We start from the raw sequence: 18,355 nt of genomic DNA, 5'->3' as shown, positions 1-18,355 counted from the left end.
AAATGACACAGTTTGGCATGTTTAATAAAGCAGCAAGTTCCAACAGTATGCTGTTTTCAAGAGATTTATCAGGCAATGACACCTATAGTATGGAGATGGAAAAATTCTATCAAACAGAAAACAGAAAAAAAGCAGGGCTTGCTATTCTAGTTTCAAACAAAACAGACTTTTAACCTATAAAGAGAAAAAAGGACAAAGAAGGTTATTACATAACATTACATAACGGTAAATGGATCAACTGAACAAGAAGACCTAACTATCTTAAATATATATGCACCTAATACATCAGTACCCATATTAATAAAGCAAGTTTTTGGATACCTACAAAGAGACTTGGATAACCACACAATAATAGTAGGAAACTTCAACATCCCACTGACAGTGTTAGGGAGATAATCAAGGAAGAAAACTAGAAAAGATATTCAGAAACTGAACTTGACTCTTGACCAAATAAACTGAATAGACATTTACAGAACGTTCCACCCAAAAACAACAGAATATGTATTCTTCTTATCTGCCTATTTAATAGACTCTAAAAAATTCAACCACACAATCAGATATAATATAGATAACAGGGTGATGGATGCAGCAAACCACTATGGCATATGTATACCTATATAACAAACCACGTTCTGCACATATACCCCAGAACTTCAAGTATAAAAAAATAAAAAAATAAGTAAACAGTCTTCTGTTGATGGAAAAAATAAATAAATAAAAACAAAGTAAAATAATGTTCAGCAAATTAAAAAAAAAAAAACTAAAATCATACCAACCGTACTCCCAGGTCACAGCAAATAAAAATAGAAATCAATACTAAGTAAATTGCTCAAAGCCCTATCATTACATGAAAATTAAACAACCTGTTCCTGAATGACTTTTGAGTAAAGACCAAAATTAAGGCAAAAATCTAAAATTCTTTGAAACTCATAAGAAGAAAGATACAATATACCAGAAACTCTGAGACATATCTAAGGCAGTGTTAACCTTTTCTTTAATAATTCAATACTCATTTCTACTATTTTTCTTCAAACTAAATTTCTCCCTCAACCAACATCTTTCCTAAGGTTGTCTTTGTCTTAGTCCATAGACCTGGACCTGCTACACACTCTTCCATCTCTCAACCTCAATCCATCCATACCTTCCTAATGTCCTCCCATTTCACATAGCCCCTACTTTTTCTTTACATGTAGCCTTATTCTATAATACAAAAATCCTCTCTCTTTAATTCTCTTATAAGACTCGTTCAGCTGCAGATGCCAAATCTCTTCCAGTCTATCAATTTATGCATCTATCCTCCGGCAATATTTTTCCTCTTAATGTGGAATTTCCTTTTGCTCTATAATTTGTAGTATATCATAGGTTCATGTAGGCACCCATGTTTGCACCCTTTTCTTGCTGACTGTATATCTTGGCTTCTAAATTTGCAGGTCAGCACGTTAATACCCAGATATCTTGCCATCCCTGAAGTTGCTAGTCACTACTTTCAATCATTGAGTGCAAATCTTTCTTCAGAGGCCATTGTCCTTCTAAATTTTATATATATACATATATTACATATATTCATATATTACATATATACATATAGAACTTAGTGTATATATATAAATATATAATTGAGATTATATATACATATATAATTTTTTAATCTCATGTCTATTGTACATGACTTTAAGAAATGAGTCAATTTAAATAAAATCATTATGTATATAATACAAGCGTTACTTGGATATGGCAAATGTCTTGGGTGGTTAACGCAGTTCACTGAATTTGGCAAATACTATTTTTTAAAGTGCCTGACAGTGTTATACATTTATCAGAGACTCAGTAAAGCTGATTACTTTTCCTTCTAAATTTTAGTTTTAGTAATAAAATATATTAGGATTACATGTATATGACTAGAAAATTGAAGTTTCAAGTTATGTCTGCCATTTCCTCCACACAGCTGGGGGATCTTTATGGTACTCTTTTATTTGTAGCTCATTTTCAGGAAGGAGACACAATATAGATAAGAAAAACAGAATAAAATGAATAAACACTATCATGTGTAATTTTTAAATTGGTAGAAAGTCTATCCAATTTCAAACCTAACGTGGATGAGAGATGTAGAGGCTAATTTCTAGGAAGAAAATTTTGAGAGGGTGAGCTTTCTGTTATACCATCTTTCTTGTGAGGAACAGTGAATCTGATATATGTTTCCTGATACCCAAGTTGTTCTAATGTAGTGGACTTGGGAAATATGCACTGTTGTGTATATCTACCCAGATATATAATATATGATTTTCTAAATGTGTTCCAAGTTTAAAGGTTGCACTATTATATATGGAAATAAGAACAAAAGGCTCAGTCTGAAATAGTCTTTAGTGACATCCAGAAAAGCCTGCGATAGCTTAAAAATTTCTTACCTTGTAGCTATGATGTTCAAAGTTAGTGATTATCCATTTCCCTCTTCTGCTTCATTCAACACAGATTTCCCAGGTGGTTTACTCTTATTAAAAAAACTGTCTTTGCCTCTTAATCACATTCAAGCTAATGATTTTGACATTAGGTCATATTATTTCTGTTTGTCTCTGTTAATTGTTCTTGCCTCTTTTCTTTGTTAACAACTTGTCTTAGATCAGTTTCACTAGAAAAAAGACTCTGAGTAGAGTCTTAGGTTTAGTATGATTTGAGGAAAGGGAAATGCCATGGGCAAGAACATCTGTGAGTGTGAAGGAAGCAGGATTACTCGAAGGGGGAGTTTGAACATAAAGTAGTTAAAAGTTTTTAGATAATTTCAGGGGTGGGGCCTGGAGCTGGCATGGCACTTCAGAGATGTTCTAAAATGAGGCAAGGTGGCCAAGTTTGTGTACCCTAGTATTGGCCAGTAACTGGAGGTGTGCTGGCCCAGGAAAGAAATGTAAACTTGTGAGTGACAGTTCCCTTGGTTCAAAGCAATTATTAGGGATTTCACTGTATTCAGGAGGCAGCGATCCTTGATGTTTGGGCAATGAGTGTCTCAATTTTTAAGAAGAGTATCTGAGTAGCATATCATAATATCCACTACAAAACTGTGTCCTCATTTTTCTTTTCACTACCTGGATTTTTTGAAAAATTCCTTTATGCTTTTTTTTTTTTTTTTTTGTGAGATGCAGTCTCACTCTGTTGCTCAGGGTGGAGGGCAGTGGCACAATTACAGTTCACTGCAGCCTCAACCTCCTGGGATCAAGGTGTCCTCCTTCCTCAGCCTTCTGAGTAGCTGGAACCACAGTCATGTGCCACCACACCCAGATAATATTTTTATTTTTATTTTGTAGAGATAGTGTCTCACCATGGTGTCCATGCTAGTCTTGAACTCCTGGGCTTAAATGATGCTCCTGTCAGCCTCCCAAAGTGCTGAGAGTACAGATAGGAGCCTGGCTGTTTCCATATTGTTTTTAATCTCCATTGTCTCAGAGTCTAAGACAGAGCAAATATATATGTTTAATTCTCTCTCTCTATATATATATATACACACACACACACAAATATATAAACAAATATATATAATACATATTTGGACAAATGAATGATTCATGTTCCATTTCCATGGGCAAATATGTACTTATAATAAAGACAAGATTTGATAGATTATTCAACAGCATAACTACCCTATGGAGAATATATTGAGAACATGAATTTGTTGTTGTTATTTCATACTGTCTGTTGATATAATCGCCTTCTAAGTACAATCATTTTAAAAGGTTTGTAGTATAAGTACAGTTTCAAATTTTCAAATAGTGTATATGTTTTATGTTATTTGTGCAGGGATATTTTAAATTATAACATCTTTATTGAAAAAATGCAGTAGAGCATCAGGAATAGCTCTCTGAATGGACAAACAGCCAAATGCTTAAAGATCCCAAATGCCATGCAATTCAAAAGGTTTTGAAATCTTTTGGTGACTTACATATCAATATCGAACTTCAAATTTTCTCTACTCTCTATTAACGAATAAGTAGCCTAGTGTCTCTCAGTTAAAGAATGCAAGTCACTTACTTGCTTTTATTTTGTGTCATTCCTATTCTGACTGTCAGGCACGCACTTCTAGGTGTTACTAAGGAGTGAGTGTTATCATGAGAATATCTAGCAGAAGATAAAGTTTTCTCATAAGTTAGTGAAGATTATCATGTTTATATTCTATAAGCACAGATTCAGAAGCAAGACACAGATATGTAACTTCCTCCATTCACAGAAATGACTCTTTCATGAAGATAAGAATGATAAATTTCAAAATTATCCCAGCATTTCTTGCATTAAGCTGTGAGCACTTAGACGTTCACACAAATACTTTATCCCAACTAATAATGTTAAGCTCTCAAAAGATGGTATCGTCTGAGTCTATTGAAAGAATAGAAAGTGTCATTCAGTAAAAAAAAAAAAAACAACAAAAATTGTTTAATGGAATTTTATTCACCCAGCTCTCTTTCAAATATAAAGAATGGTAATAGCTTTGACATTTTATCCTGCTTGTGAGCTAACAAGTTAACTTGCTGCAGTTTCATAGAAACTGGCAAAAGACATGGGACACCTGGGTAAGAGAGAAAGGACTTTATTACTCAAGGGGCAGAGAAGGCAGCATGACCTTCATATTTGCATTGATTTCTCTTTCTCTTCCAGTCACATAAGGGTAATGCAGAGTGGTACAGGTAGATACTACACACAGTGAGTTCATGTCACACACGAGGAACCTAGAGTTTAGGAAACTATCAATCACGTAAGGGGGCTGCTTGCAAACTTGTCCAACCTTTACCCTTGAAGGAGACATTGTCTTTATTATACTGGTGAGGAAAGAAATCTATCCTCTGACCCTAGGTCCAGCAAGGAGACAGTATCTCCAGCTTCTGAGGTTGTTTGCTGTACAAATATCAGTTAAAAGACAAGCACAAAAGCTGTCAGTGTCTCTTCAGAAGACATGTAGCAACAACATGAAACCTTTTCTCTAACCACCTACCCATTCACTAGCATGGGCTATAATGAGTCTTTAAAAAGTTGGAGATTTTTATATCTGAACCATGATTAGGCTAATGTTTCTTTTTCTCTTCCTGAACCCAGATAATTAGAATACAACAAGAACAAGAAGAGTAAATAATCCTTTGTCAAATCCGTAGATAACCCTAATCATCACTTTAGTACACAATAACTGCTTCTTATTTTCTAGCTGGGTACTAGATATAAGAGCCTGGTTACTCAAGTTTTACTGTTTCAAAAATGAAAGTTTTATAAAATTAATATTAGTTGTTAGCATATTATTCAAACATTTTAATAAAATGTATGGGTTGGTTTAATAAAATGATCTAATTAAATAGTTTTTATTTCAAATAGACAATTGAACAAATAACTACAGACTAATGTTTTAGATATTGATGTATATTATAATTGAACACTAAGTAATAAAAGTCTGATTAGAATTAAAGTCTGTTTTATGGGACATGAATAACTATAGTACTGGATTCTTAGGGCATAAGTCCACAGTTTGTCGGCTTTTATTCCAAACCATGATGCAACCAGAAATCCAAAAATCACACTTCATAGACACTTATACTATCTTCCCCTTTATTTCTATTGATTAAATTATCCAAGATTGGCTCTATGTAAAAGTATCAAATACTAGGTAGGTCCATTAAGAGTGAGAATAAAATTGAATATTTTTTGAGAATTCACTTTTATCATAATTTCAGAAAATTTCCTGGAATGATTTTTATGCTTTCAATTTTACTTTTAAGGTATCTTGCATAAGCCAGAATAAAATTACCATCACACATGGGAGGCAGTATGATTTTTCCATAAACCTGAAATTGTTCTGGTTAAATATGCCTAAAACGTAATTTATGAGAAGATATCCAATGTGTTGATGACACTGAAATGATATGAGGCAAACAACAAAAAAACTTTGTTATAACTTTTGAAATATAATTTTAAATTCTAACTAAAAACAGAGAAAATTAAAATAGTAAAAGGCTGCCATCTTCAGGGTTCTATAAATTTATTTTCCATAAGAAATGTATTCTACTCTGTGTTGAATATATCATTTTCTGGTCATTGTCATGTTAAAAGTAAGCTAATATTTTAGATGCTAGTTACTATGTAATTATGAAGAAAATATCTTATAACCATATTTTATTTTAAAAGTCTGTGAATTATGAAAATTATTAATATAACCATAAAGAAATATACATGCTTGTTCCTACATCTTCAATAAAAACCATGGACATCTGTAAAGTGTTGAGTTCATTTGTAAGTTAAAGAAAAAATAGAATACACACCCGGGCGCTGTGGCTCCGCCTGTAATCCCAGCCCTGTGGGAGGCTGAGGTGGGTGGATCACTTGAGGCCAGGAGTTCGAGACCAGCCTGGCCAACATAGGGAAACACTGTGTCTACTAAAAATACAAAAAATAGCCAGGCATGGTGTCACCCACCTGTAATCCCAGCTACTCGGGAGGTTGAGGCAGGAGAATCGCTTGAACCCAGGAGGTGGAGGTTGCAGTGAGCCGAGATTGTGTCACTGCACTCCAGCCTAGTTGACGGAGCAAGATGCTGGCTCGGACAAAAATAAATAAAGTAAAAAATAGAATACTTTATTTTTTTGAACATTGGACTGAATTACTCATCCCCCCCCCCCCATTTTGTTTAAGCAAAAGCATGGTTCCCCTACTTTGGTACTTAGGAAGATCTTTCATGTGGGCTGCTAGAGAAGGATAAGTTTAGGATTGTTTAGTTTACATTTTTCTAATTTCTCCATTCTGACTTAATTTTAATTTTAATCTGTCATTTCTAAAGTTTTAGCTAAATAGATAGCTTTGTATTTTGGAAAAAAATGTGAAAATGTAAATACTGCCATGTTTAACTATTTTTTCTGCATTCCAAATATGTTTTCAATTTCTGTGGAGGTTTATCAACAAAAATATTGATTCTATGGATGGTAATATGTCAGAGATAAAACCCGTTTTTTAAATAACAAGTGCTATTTAATTTCATCCCCAGTTAGGAAAAGTGAAAAAAAACAAAAATGATTCTTTTTTATTTTTATTAGTTTCTACCTGATGGCTTATATTTTTGTAAAGCTACGTTTCATATTCAAAAGCAAATGACATAAAAATTAATATAGGATATATTTTTTAATGGAAAAATATTTTATTCCGTTTTTTGAAGTGTCTTAGTTTAATTGTTTAGTCCTGTCCGTTGCTCACACTGAATAACTGTATCTGGAAGCATCAAACTTTCCTCCAGATGAACAAATTTGACCTGTTTTCGATGTAGCTTAAGTATCCTCTGCTTCAAGTTTAGAATTTCTATAATACAGTATATCCATGGATGAAATAAATTCTATATGATATTTCAAATATAAATACACACATATTAAATAAGGCAAAATATGCAGAAAGGGTCCTATTCAATTCCAGCTATATTATATCATGCGGTGACAATAGCATGCATTTACTCTGTGACCTGGTAAAGTTATTCAGTTTTCTAGAAACTGTTTCCACACATTTAATCTTGCCATGAAAATTAAAAAATTTAAGATTGTTGCAAAGATTAATATATAAAATTATGCTGGCATAGTGCTTCACATATAATGGGTACTCAAAGTATAAGTTGTATTATATAAAACATGCGTAATATATAAAAATATATGCATTGCATATGTATTGCCTATTATATTCCTATATGCATTATATATTAAATATAAGATATATAATATATAGTAAAAATATGAGGTGTAGTTATAGATTCTAACTTTAATATTTATGGGTATGCAGATCAAATGAAAGAAGAGGCATAGATGTTTGAGCTGCAAAAACAAGGAACACTTTAAATATGTGTAGACATTAGTGCGTGTATGTATGGAGGGATAGGTAAAATTTGGGTAGTGATTGAGGACAATGACGAATACACTATACAAGCAAAAAGGCTTATAGTTATATGGTATCAATTTAATACTTGTTCATTTTTACCTCAGACTCTTTCACAAATACCGAGTGATTTGTTGTGTGTTTTGTGATTATTTTGTATCATCAAGATTACCTAAGTATTGTCTATTTACAGTACATTGAATTTTTCTTTTTGTGTGTGAAATAGTCTTTATTATTTCTTAATTACACAGTTGAGAAAATTAAAGTTCAGAAAGATTACATAATTTGCTAAAAGCCAAAACTAATAAGTTAAGGAAATAAACAATTGATACAGCCTCAAGAAAACTGAATAAAACCAGAAGAAAAATCAAGATTTGGCCCTAGGATCACAGTCTTTTGTCACAAATTATTTCCTTTCACTTTTAAATCTTCCATTTGCCCCCATGAACATGTCTTTCTCTCCTATATGGAAGAACAAAATCCCTCTATTTACACTATTCACTTCTGTTATAATCCTTCTACTTTTTTTTTTCATGGTGAAATTGTACAAGGAGCAGCTTACATGTGTTCTCTCTGTCTTTCCTATTTTCCATCCATCCTACCTTATATTGTTTTTAAAAAGGCCTTATAAAAAATCATGAGTGACATTCTAAATGGTAAAGACTCTGGATGCATTTTGGTTATTATCTCAAGTTCAATCTCATTTTTTGAAAACATGTTTCTTCTTTAGATTGTGGAATATTTTCAATAACTTATTCTATTCTTTCTTTCTGGTTAAGATTTCTCAGTTGTTTTCACAGATTGTTCATCTTCCAACTGTCTTATAAATAAAACTTTCTGGAGTTCCATCTTCATCCTTCTCTGCTTGCTCAGTCTGTTTCCATTGAACCATCTCATCTATTCCATGCCCATGATTAGATAACTACTCACAATGCAAAGAAAGGCACACCCATTCTGTATGACTGGTTCTGATTTCTTTCTTGAGCTTCAGATATATATTGCCAACTATCTAATTTATATCTCAATCTGGTAACCTGTACACTTAAGGTTCAATATGTCCAAAATCAAACCACTCTACTTTCCTTCTAAATTATTTTTGTTTCCCTTTCCTGGATTGGGTGAACCACACTGACTTCTAAAAGCTGAAATGCCCCATCCTTCTTCCTTAGTCTCCATATCCCATTGGCAATTGAATTTGGTTCATTCTGCCTCTAGATACTTCCTGTAACATGTGCTTACCTCTCTCTCTGTTAACAATGCCTTAACCTTTATGGAATCCCACATATTCCATAGGCTGCCCTAGTAAAACAACCTCCTAATTGATTTTAGTCTCCTTTTCATCAGATAAAATTTATTTACTTCTTTCTGAAATTCTAATCTTATAATTTTACTTTCTTCAGAATACTGAAGATATTAATTGATTTAAATTAATATATTACTATTTAGATAGTATTTATCTACATTTATATATTACTTATAATTATATATTAATGTTTTCAATATTCTGGAGATAGTAATAATTTGTTTACATTTATGTTTTTATGAAGACTGATATGTTAATAAATAGATTTTTAATCACGTTTCAAAAATAGGAAAAGCTAGACTCCAGGATTCGGATCTCAATACCTCTATCATTAAATGGGAAAGAGGATTGCGCTCCTCTCAGCTGTGTATATTCAATTAATTGTTACGCATAGTGATGGATAATATTTTATCAGTGGCATATAAGAACCCACTTTTTTTATTGCATTTTAGGTTTTGGGGTATATCTGGCATTTCTCCCCATGCTATCTCTTCCCACCTCCCCACCCCCACGTCCCTCCCCCATGTCCCCCCAACGGACCCCAGTGTGTAGTGCCCCCCTCCCTGTGTCCATGTGTTCTCATTGTTCAACACCCACCTATGAGTGAAAACATACGGTGTTTGATTTTCTACTCTTGTGTCAGTTTGCTGAGAATGATGGTTTCCAGGTTAATCCATGTCCCTGCAAAGGACATGAACTCATCGTTTTTGATGGCTGCATAATATTCCATGGTGTATACGTACCATATTTTTCCTGTCCAGTCTATCATCAATGGGCATTTGGGTTGGTTCCAGGTCTTTGCTATTGTAAACAGTGCTGCAATGAACATTCGTGTGCATGTGACCTTATAGTAGAATGATTTATAATCCTTTGGATATATACCCAGTAATGGGATTGCTGAGTCAAATGGAATTTCTATTTCTAGGTCCTTGAGGAATCACCACATTGTCTTCCACAATGGTTGAACTAATTTACATTCCCACCAACAGTGTAAAAGTGTTCCTATTTCTCCACATCCTCTCCAGCATCTGTTGTTTTTAATGATCGCCATTATAACTGGCGTGAGATGGTATCTCAATGTAATTTTGATTTGCATTTCTCAAATGACCAGTGATGATGACCATTTTTTCATATGTTTGTTGGCCTCATGTATGTCTTCTTTTGTAAAGTGTCTGTTCATATCCTTCACCCACTTTTGAATGGGCTTGTTTTTTTCTTGTAGATCTGTTTTAGTTCTTTGTAAGTTCTGGATATCAGCCCGTTGTCAGATGGGTAGACTGCAAAATTTTTTTCCCATTCTGTTGGTTGCCAACTCACTTTAATGCCTGTTTCTTTTGCCGTGCAGAAGCTGTGGAGTTTGATTAGGTCCCATTTGTCTATTTTGGCTTTTGTTGCCAATGCTTTTGGTGTTTTGGTCATGAAGTCCTTGACTACGCCTATGTCCTGAATGGTTTTTCCTAGATTTTCTTCTAGGGCTATTATGGTGTTAGGTTTTTTGTTTAAGTCTTTAACCCATCTGGAGTTAATTTTAGTGTAAGGTGTCAGGAAGGGGTCCAGTTTCTGCTTTCTGTACATGGTTAGCCAGTTTTCCCAACACCATTTATTAAACAGGGAATCCTTTCCCCATTGATTGTTTTTGTCAGGTTTGTCAAAGATCAGATGGTTGTAGATATGTTGTGTTGCCTCCAAGGCCTCTGTTCTGTTGCATTGGTCTATATCTCTGTTTTGGTACCAGTACCATGCTGTTTTGATTACTGTAGCCTTGTAGTGTAGTTTGAAGTCCAGTAGTGTGATGCCTCCTGCTTTGTTCTTTTTGCTTAGGATTGACTTGGCTATGCGAGCTCTCTTTTGGTTCCACATAAAGTTTAAGGTGTTTTTTTCCAGTTCTGTGAAGAAGGTCATTGGTAGCTTGATGGGAATAGCGTTGAATCTGTAAATTACTTTGGGCAGCGTGGCCATTTTCACGATATTGATTCTTCCTAACCATGAACATGGAATGTTTCTCCATCTGTTTGTGTCCTCTCTTATTTCATTGAGCAGTGGCTTGTAGTTCTCCTTGAAGAGATCCTTTACATTCCTTGTTAGTTGTATTCCTAGGCATTTTATTCTCTTTGTAGCAATTGTGAATGGCAGTTCATTCTTGATTTGGCTTTTTAAGTCTGTTACTGGTGAATAGGAATGCTTGTGATTTTTGCACATAGATTTTGTATCCTGAGACTTTCCTGAATTTGCTTATCAGTTTCAGGAGATTTTGGGCTGAGACAATGGGGTCTTCTAGATATACAATCATGTCGTCTGCAAATAGAGACAATTTGACTTCCTCCTTTCCTATTTGAATACCCTTTATTTCTTTTTCTTGCCTGATTGCTCTGGCTAGAACTTCCAGTACTATATTGAATAGGAGTGGGGAGATAGGGCATCCTTGTCTGGTGCCAGATTTCAAAGGGAATGCTTCCAGTTTTTGCCCAGTCACTATGATATTGGCTATTGGTTTGTCGTGAATAGCTTTTATTACTTTGAGTTACGTTCCATCAATACCTAGTTTATTGAGGGTTTTTAGCATAAAGGGCTGTTGAATTTTGTCAAAGGCCTTCTCTGCATCAATTGAGATAATCATTTGGTTTTTGTCTTTGGTTCTGTTTATGTGGTGAATTACTTTTATAGTCTTGTGTATGTTGAATCAGCCTTGTATCCCTGGGATGAAGCCTACTTGATCATGGTGGATAAGCTTTTTGATGTGCTGTTGCAATCGTCTTGCTAGTATTTTATTGAAGATTTTTGCATCTATGTTCATCATGGATATTGGCCTGAAGTTTTCTTGTCTTGTTGAGTCTCTGCCGGGTTTTGGTATCAGGATGATGTTGGTCTCATAAAATGATTTGGGAAGAATTCCCTCTTTTTGGTTTATTTGGAATAGTTTCAGAAGGAATGGTACCAGCTCCTCTTTGTATGTCTGTTAGAATTCGGCTGTGAACCCATCTGGACCTGGGCTTTTTTTGGGTGGGAGATTCTTAATTGCTGCCTCAACTTCAGACCTTGTTATTGGTCTATTCGGGGTTTCAGCTTCTTCCTGGTTTAGGCTTGTGAGGAGGCAAGTGTCCAGGAATTTATCCATTTCTTCCAGGTTTACTAGTTTATGTGCATAGAGTTGTTTGTAATAATCTCTGATGATGGTTTGGATTTCTGTGGAATCTCTGGTGATATCCCCTTTATCGTTTTTTATTGCATCAATTTGGTTGTTCTTTCTTTTCTTTTTTATTAATCTTGCTAGTGGTCTGTCTATTTTGTTGCTCTTTTCGAAAAATCGGCTCCTGGATTTATTGATTTTTTGAAGGATTTTTTTGTGTCTCTATCTCCTTCAGTTCTGCTCCGATCTTAGTTATTTCGTGTCTTCTGCTAAGTTTTGATTTTTTTTTTTTTTTTTTCGATCTTGCTCCTCTAGCTCTTTCAATTTTGATGCTAGGGTGTCAATTTTAGATCTCTCCTTGCTTTTCATGTGGGCACTTATTGCTATGTATTTTCCTCTAGATACTGCTTTAAATGTGTCCCAGAGATTCTGCTACGTTGTGTCTTCCTTCTCATTGGTTTCGAAGAACATCTTTATTTCTGCCTTCATTTCGTTGTTTATCCAGTCAACATTCAAGAGCCAGTTGTTCAGTTTCCATGAAGCTGTGCGGTTCTGAGTTAGTTTCTGCATTCTGAGTTCTAACTTTATTGCACTGTGGTCTGAGAGACTGTTTGTTATGATTTCTGTTCTTTTGCATTTTCTGCAGAGTGATTTACTTCCAATTATGTGGTCAATTTTAGATTAGGTGTGATGTGTTGCTGAGAAGAATGTATATTCTGTGGATTTAGGGTGGAGAATTCTGTAAATGTATATTAGGTTTGCTTGTTCCAGGTCTGAGTTCAGGTCCTGGATATCCTTGTTAATTTTCTGTCTGGTTGATCTGTCTAATATTGACAATGGGTTGTTAAAGTCTCCCACTATTATTGTGTGGGTGTCTAAGTCTCTGTAAGTCATTAAGAACTTGCCTTATGTATCTGGGTGCTCCTGTATTGGGTGCTTATATATTCAGGATCGTTAGCTCTTCTTGTTGCATTGGTCCTTTTACCCTTCTGTAATGTCCTTCTTTGTCTCTTTTGATCTTTGTTGCTTTAAAGTCTATTTTATCAGAGATGAGAATTGCAACTCCTGATTTTTTTTGCTCTCCATTTGCTTGGTAAATCTTCCTCCATCACTTTATTTTGAGTCTTTGTGTATCCTTGCATGTGAGATGGGTTTTCTCAATACAGCACAATGATGGGTTTTGGCTTTGTAGCCAATTTGCCAGTCTGTGTCTTTTGATTGGGGCATTTAGTCCATTTACATTTAGGGATAATATTGTTAGGTATGAATTTGATACTGCCATCTTGATGCTAGCTGGCTGTTTTGTTTGTTAGTTGATGCAAATTCTTGATTGTGTTGATGCTCTTTACCATTTGGTATGTTTTTGGAGTGGCTGGTACTGGTTGTTCCTTTATATGTGTAGAGCCTCTTTTAGGAGCTCTTGTAAAGCAGTCCTGGTGGTGATGAAATCTCTGAGTACTTGCTTGTTCACAAAGGATTTTATTTTCCCTTCACTTAAGAAACAGTTTTGCTAGATAGGAGATTCTGGGTTGAAAGTTCTTTTCTTTAAGGATGTTGAATATTGGCCCCCACTCTCTTCTGGCTTGTAGGGTTTCTGCTGAGAGATCTGCTGTGAGTCTGATGGGCTTCCCTTTGTGGGTAACCCATCCTTTCTCTCTGGCTGCCTTAAGCATTTTCTCCTTCATTTCAACCCTGGTGAATCTGACGATTATGTGCCTTGGGGTTGCTGTTCGTGAGGAATATCTATATGAAGTTCTCTGTATTTTCTGGACGTGAATATTGGCCTGCCTTGCTAGGTTGGGGAAGTTTTCCTTGATAATATCATGCAGAGTATTTTCTAGTGTTGATTAATTCTCTTCGTCACATTCAGGTACACCTGTCAAACATAGGTTAGGTCTTTTCCCATAGTCCCACATTTCTTGGAGACTTTCTTCATTCCTTTTTACCCTTTTTTCTTTATTCTTGCCTTCTTGTTTTATTTCATTGAGTTGATCTTCGACCTCTGATATCCCTTCTGCTTGGTCAATTCAACTGTTGAAACTTGTGCATGCTTCATGAAGTTCTTGTGTTGTGTTTTTCAGCTCCATCAATTCACTTATATTCCTCTCTGTGTTGTCCATTCTTGTTAGCATTTCGTCCAATCTTTTTTCAAGGTTCTTAGTTTCTTTGCATTGGGTTAGAACATGTTCTTTTAGCTCACTGTAATTTCTTATTACCCACCTTCTGAAGTCTGATTCTGTCATTTCATCACACTCCTTCTCCATCCAGCCTTGTTCTCTTGCTGCTGAGGAGTTGTGATCCCTTTTAGGAGGAGAGGTATACTGGTTTTGGGTGTTTTCATCCTTTTTGCGCTGATTTCTTCTCATCTTTGTGGGTTTATCCACTGTTGTCTTTGTAGTTACTGACTTTGGGTCTCTGAGTGAACTTCCAGTTTGTGGATGCTGAAGTTACTTCTTTTTCTTAGCTTTCCTTCTAACAGTCTGGCCCCTCTGCTGTAGGACTGCTGAGGTCCACTCCAGGCCCTGCTTGCTGTGGGATCACCTGCAGCAGCTGCAGAACAGTAAGGGTTGCTACCAGTTTCCTTTTCTGGTATCTTTTTCCCAGAAAGATGCACGCCAAAAGTCAGTCTGTTCTCTCTTTTATGAGATGACTCTGGATATACAAGGGTCAGCGAGCTGCTTGAGGAGACAGTCTGTCCTTTATTGGAGCTCAAGTGCTGTACTGTGAGCTGCGTTGTTCATTCAGAGCTGCTGGGCAGGTACGTTTAGGTCTGCTACAGTAGAACTCATAAACACCCTTTTTTCCCCCCCAGGTGCTCTGTTCCAGGGAGTCAGGGCTTTATTTATAAGTTTCCGTTGTGCTGTTGCTTTTTTTTTTTTTTTCTTTCAGGGCTGCCCTGCCCAGCAAGGAGGCAGCCTAGTCCCTGTCTACCTGCAGAGGCTTTGCTGAGCTGCTGTGGGCTCCGCCCAGCTGCCATGTGATCTTCCCTGCAGTCCTCTTTATATGGGTGTAGTTAGAACTGCCTCGGCAATAGTGGCCCACCTCTGTTATGGTGGACTCTCTCTGTAGTGGCAGGTTGCCTTGGCAATGGTGGGTTGCCTCAGCAATGGTGGGCTGCCTCAGCGATGGCAGACTTCCTCCGTAGTGGTGGAGTGTCTCAGTAATGGTGGATGCCCCTCTCCCACAGAGCTGGACCCTCCCGGGTTCATCTGTGCTTGCTGTGAAACTCTCAACCAGGAGCGGTTTCAATTACTGTTTTTTTTGTTGGGGGGTGTGTGGGTGGGACAGCCTAGCCTGATCACCTGGCTTCCTGGCTCAGAGTCTCTTTTATTGTTGTTGGTGAATGGTCAACTCTCTCCCAGAGTTCCAGTCACCTGTTGAAAAGGTGCCGGATCTCCTGTGCTGTGACCCACTGAGCCGGCTGAAACAGCAGCGCTGAGATTCCTGGCGGTTTTTTGCCTAGGAATCTCCTGGCCTGGCTCAGGTGACTCTGCCCTCTCAGGGCTCCAATAGCCAGCTGAGAGGGCACCCGGACCAGTGTCTTTTGTATGGAGAACCGCTATGCCAGGGCGCAGGCAAAGCAGCCGCGTGGGTTGAAACAGCCGTGCCAGTCGCACAGGCCAAAACAGCCGCACTGGTGATCCATGGGGCTCTTCCGCCTGGGAATCTCCTGGTCTGCGGGCAATAAAAATCCATCTGGAAATGCGGCGTCCACTCACCCTCTGCACTTTAACTGGGAGCTGCAATCCTGAGCTGTTCCTAGTCGGCCATCTTCCCCCCATTTCTCACATTGAAATTTTCTATTCCAGACATAGGAATTTTTATCTAATTACAAACATACAGTACCACTTTTCATGCCTTTAAATTGATTTTTATTTAATATATGCAGAACATAACAGATGTTAAATTTAGCAGAATTTCTGGAAACACCTGGTAGAATTTTATCTGACCTTCCAATATATGTTTGCTATCTTAGTCAGAATCCTGTTTACTTGGACTATTTTATGTTAACAATGTTTCTGTCTACAGAAAAAGATGTTAAGAAACTGAAAACATTTACTTGATTCAACTGCTGACTCAATACAGATGACTGGACTGATATTTCAATGATGTATTTTCAAAAGCACAGTATAAACAGAGGTTTCTTCCTTCCTCATAGGTGTTTCTTACTGAGATGTACTATTAGTTTGTGTTCCTTTCTGCCAATTTATCTGATAATACTAAAATTTATGTTCATGCAATTTTGTCTTACTTTGGTAGTCAAATTATGAATTTTTGGAAGTTACATTTTAAAATGAATTTACTGAAATTTTACTTAATTTCCAAGAAAATTGCATGAATGTTGTCTAAGTTCAAAGAGAATGTTAAATGTCCTTCTACAGATAGGACAAAAATATTTCCAACCATTATTGGTGTTTATGAGCATAACCCTCAAGTTATGATTAGATCTAGAAATATCCACAAAACCCTTTATACTAAAAATACATTGAATTTGGATCCGTGAAATATAGATCAGTGGACTCACAACAATTCGGAATCTGTATTTCCCTTTAGGGTTAATTGATTTGTAAACTCTTCCAGATGTCATTCTCTCAATGTGGGGATGATAGTAGTGCTCCCTAAAAGGCCTTCCAAATATTATGGCTCTGTCAGTATGGGTGAAACTATTTGGATGGTAAAGACAAGCTATATATTTTTGCTTTACCCACATGGTATTCTGACACCCTGCAGCCTGAGAGAAATATCTCCCACATAGCAGGCGGAGCATCATATTTCTTATCTCACGATTTTTAAAAAATGGGACTCTCCATGAAACTGTGAGTTGAAAACGGGTTTTGTCATTTATAGTGCTAGGACGGAAATTGTTTGTTTTCATTTCAACTTTGCCCGAGTGGGATCCTGATCTATCATTTAAGGGCCCATTTTTGTCAATGTTTACTAGCAGGATTCTCAAATAGGGCATTCTCCTTAATCCTGACATCAGAGAAACAAATTTTCTAGGAATGGGGATCTGAAGTAGAAGAGACTCCTCTTCTTTGATGTCTTCTAGTTGAGGATCTTTTTGAATCTCTGTTTCAAGCTCACTATCTTCTGCTGCTTGAGGAACAACATCTTCCTGGGCGGTTGATGTGCCCGGCTCCCTGTTTATTGGGTTGATTCCTGTCTGATAGATCATATTGGGATCAGCAGATGGAGACTCCATGTCTGTATTACAGTCATTAGAAGACTCATTTTCAGAATTTTTATGGGCATTTTCATCTGGATCGCTTTCTTCTTTAGTAGGAGAACTCATCCTTGGTTCTATTTATGAGAAAGAAGATGAAGATTTACCAAATTTCTGTATGGTCCATTTTGTAAGAATTCAGTTCTTTGGTCATAGCAAAACCCTGTGAATGTGCTATTTCTGTGCTTTCTCACAACTATAAATATTAGAGTCACAAAGCTACAGAATAAAGTAGGGAAAAGTGAAAACTGAGGGCAAATATAAGCCTCCTATTAAATATATTTTCTCATAACTTAGTTATGGAATTTGATTAAACTTGGAATAACTTAACTCTCATTTGACTATTTTAGGCATATACTCTATGCACTTGTACACATTTAGTTCTGGATAGAAGGCCCAATTATTTGCTTTTGGATGGTGAATTATAAATAATTTTCATTATGTCTGAATTACCTACCTGAGAATTTTAAATGAGGCTGAAATAGAAGGAAGGTATGAGTGTATATGTTTCAAAGAGAATTAAGACCTATGTGAAAATGATATTGTTGTATTTGTATAAGGTACAAGCCATTCTTTTCCTGTAATTTTTTTGTTTTCTTAAAAACCTGCCTTTTTAAAAGTAACGTCTAGCTAGGCCAAACGCAGTGGCTCATGCCTGTAATCCCGGCACTTTGGGAGGCTGAAGCGGGCAGATCACCTGAGGTCAAAAACTCAAGACCAGCCTGACCAACCTGGTGAAACCCTGTCTCTACAAAACTACAAAAATTGGCTAGGGTGCCTGTAGCCCCAGCTATTTAGGAGGCTGAGGCAGGAGAATCGCTTGAACCCA

General features: G+C 36.3%; 1 protein-coding gene across 2 annotated transcripts; it reads right to left on the bottom strand.

The window, feature by feature from the left end:
- Positions 1-16,617: 16,617 nt before the first annotated feature.
- Positions 16,618-17,595, bottom strand: CPXCR1 (CPX chromosome region candidate 1). 2 transcript variants are annotated; one of them, XM_010349356.3, is made up of 2 exons: positions 17,286-17,595; positions 16,618-17,225 (listed from the first exon to the last, which is right to left on the bottom strand). In XM_010349356.3, exons 1-2 carry the CDS (start codon positions 17,593-17,595, stop codon positions 16,618-16,620), a joined length of 918 nt encoding a protein of 305 aa, XP_010347658.1. The 2 variants fall into 2 exon arrangements, with proteins under 2 accessions (XP_010347658.1, XP_003938762.1); XM_003938713.4 differs by having other exon boundaries at positions 16,618-17,595.
- Positions 17,596-18,355: the final 760 nt, after the last annotated feature.

Source organism: Saimiri boliviensis, chromosome X, assembly GCF_048565385.1.
Source record: "Saimiri boliviensis isolate mSaiBol1 chromosome X, mSaiBol1.pri, whole genome shotgun sequence".
Lineage (NCBI taxonomy): Eukaryota > Metazoa > Chordata > Mammalia > Primates > Cebidae > Saimiri > Saimiri boliviensis.
Note: the sequence above shows the minus strand (reverse complement) of the source record. Positions and strands in the feature narration are given on the sequence as shown.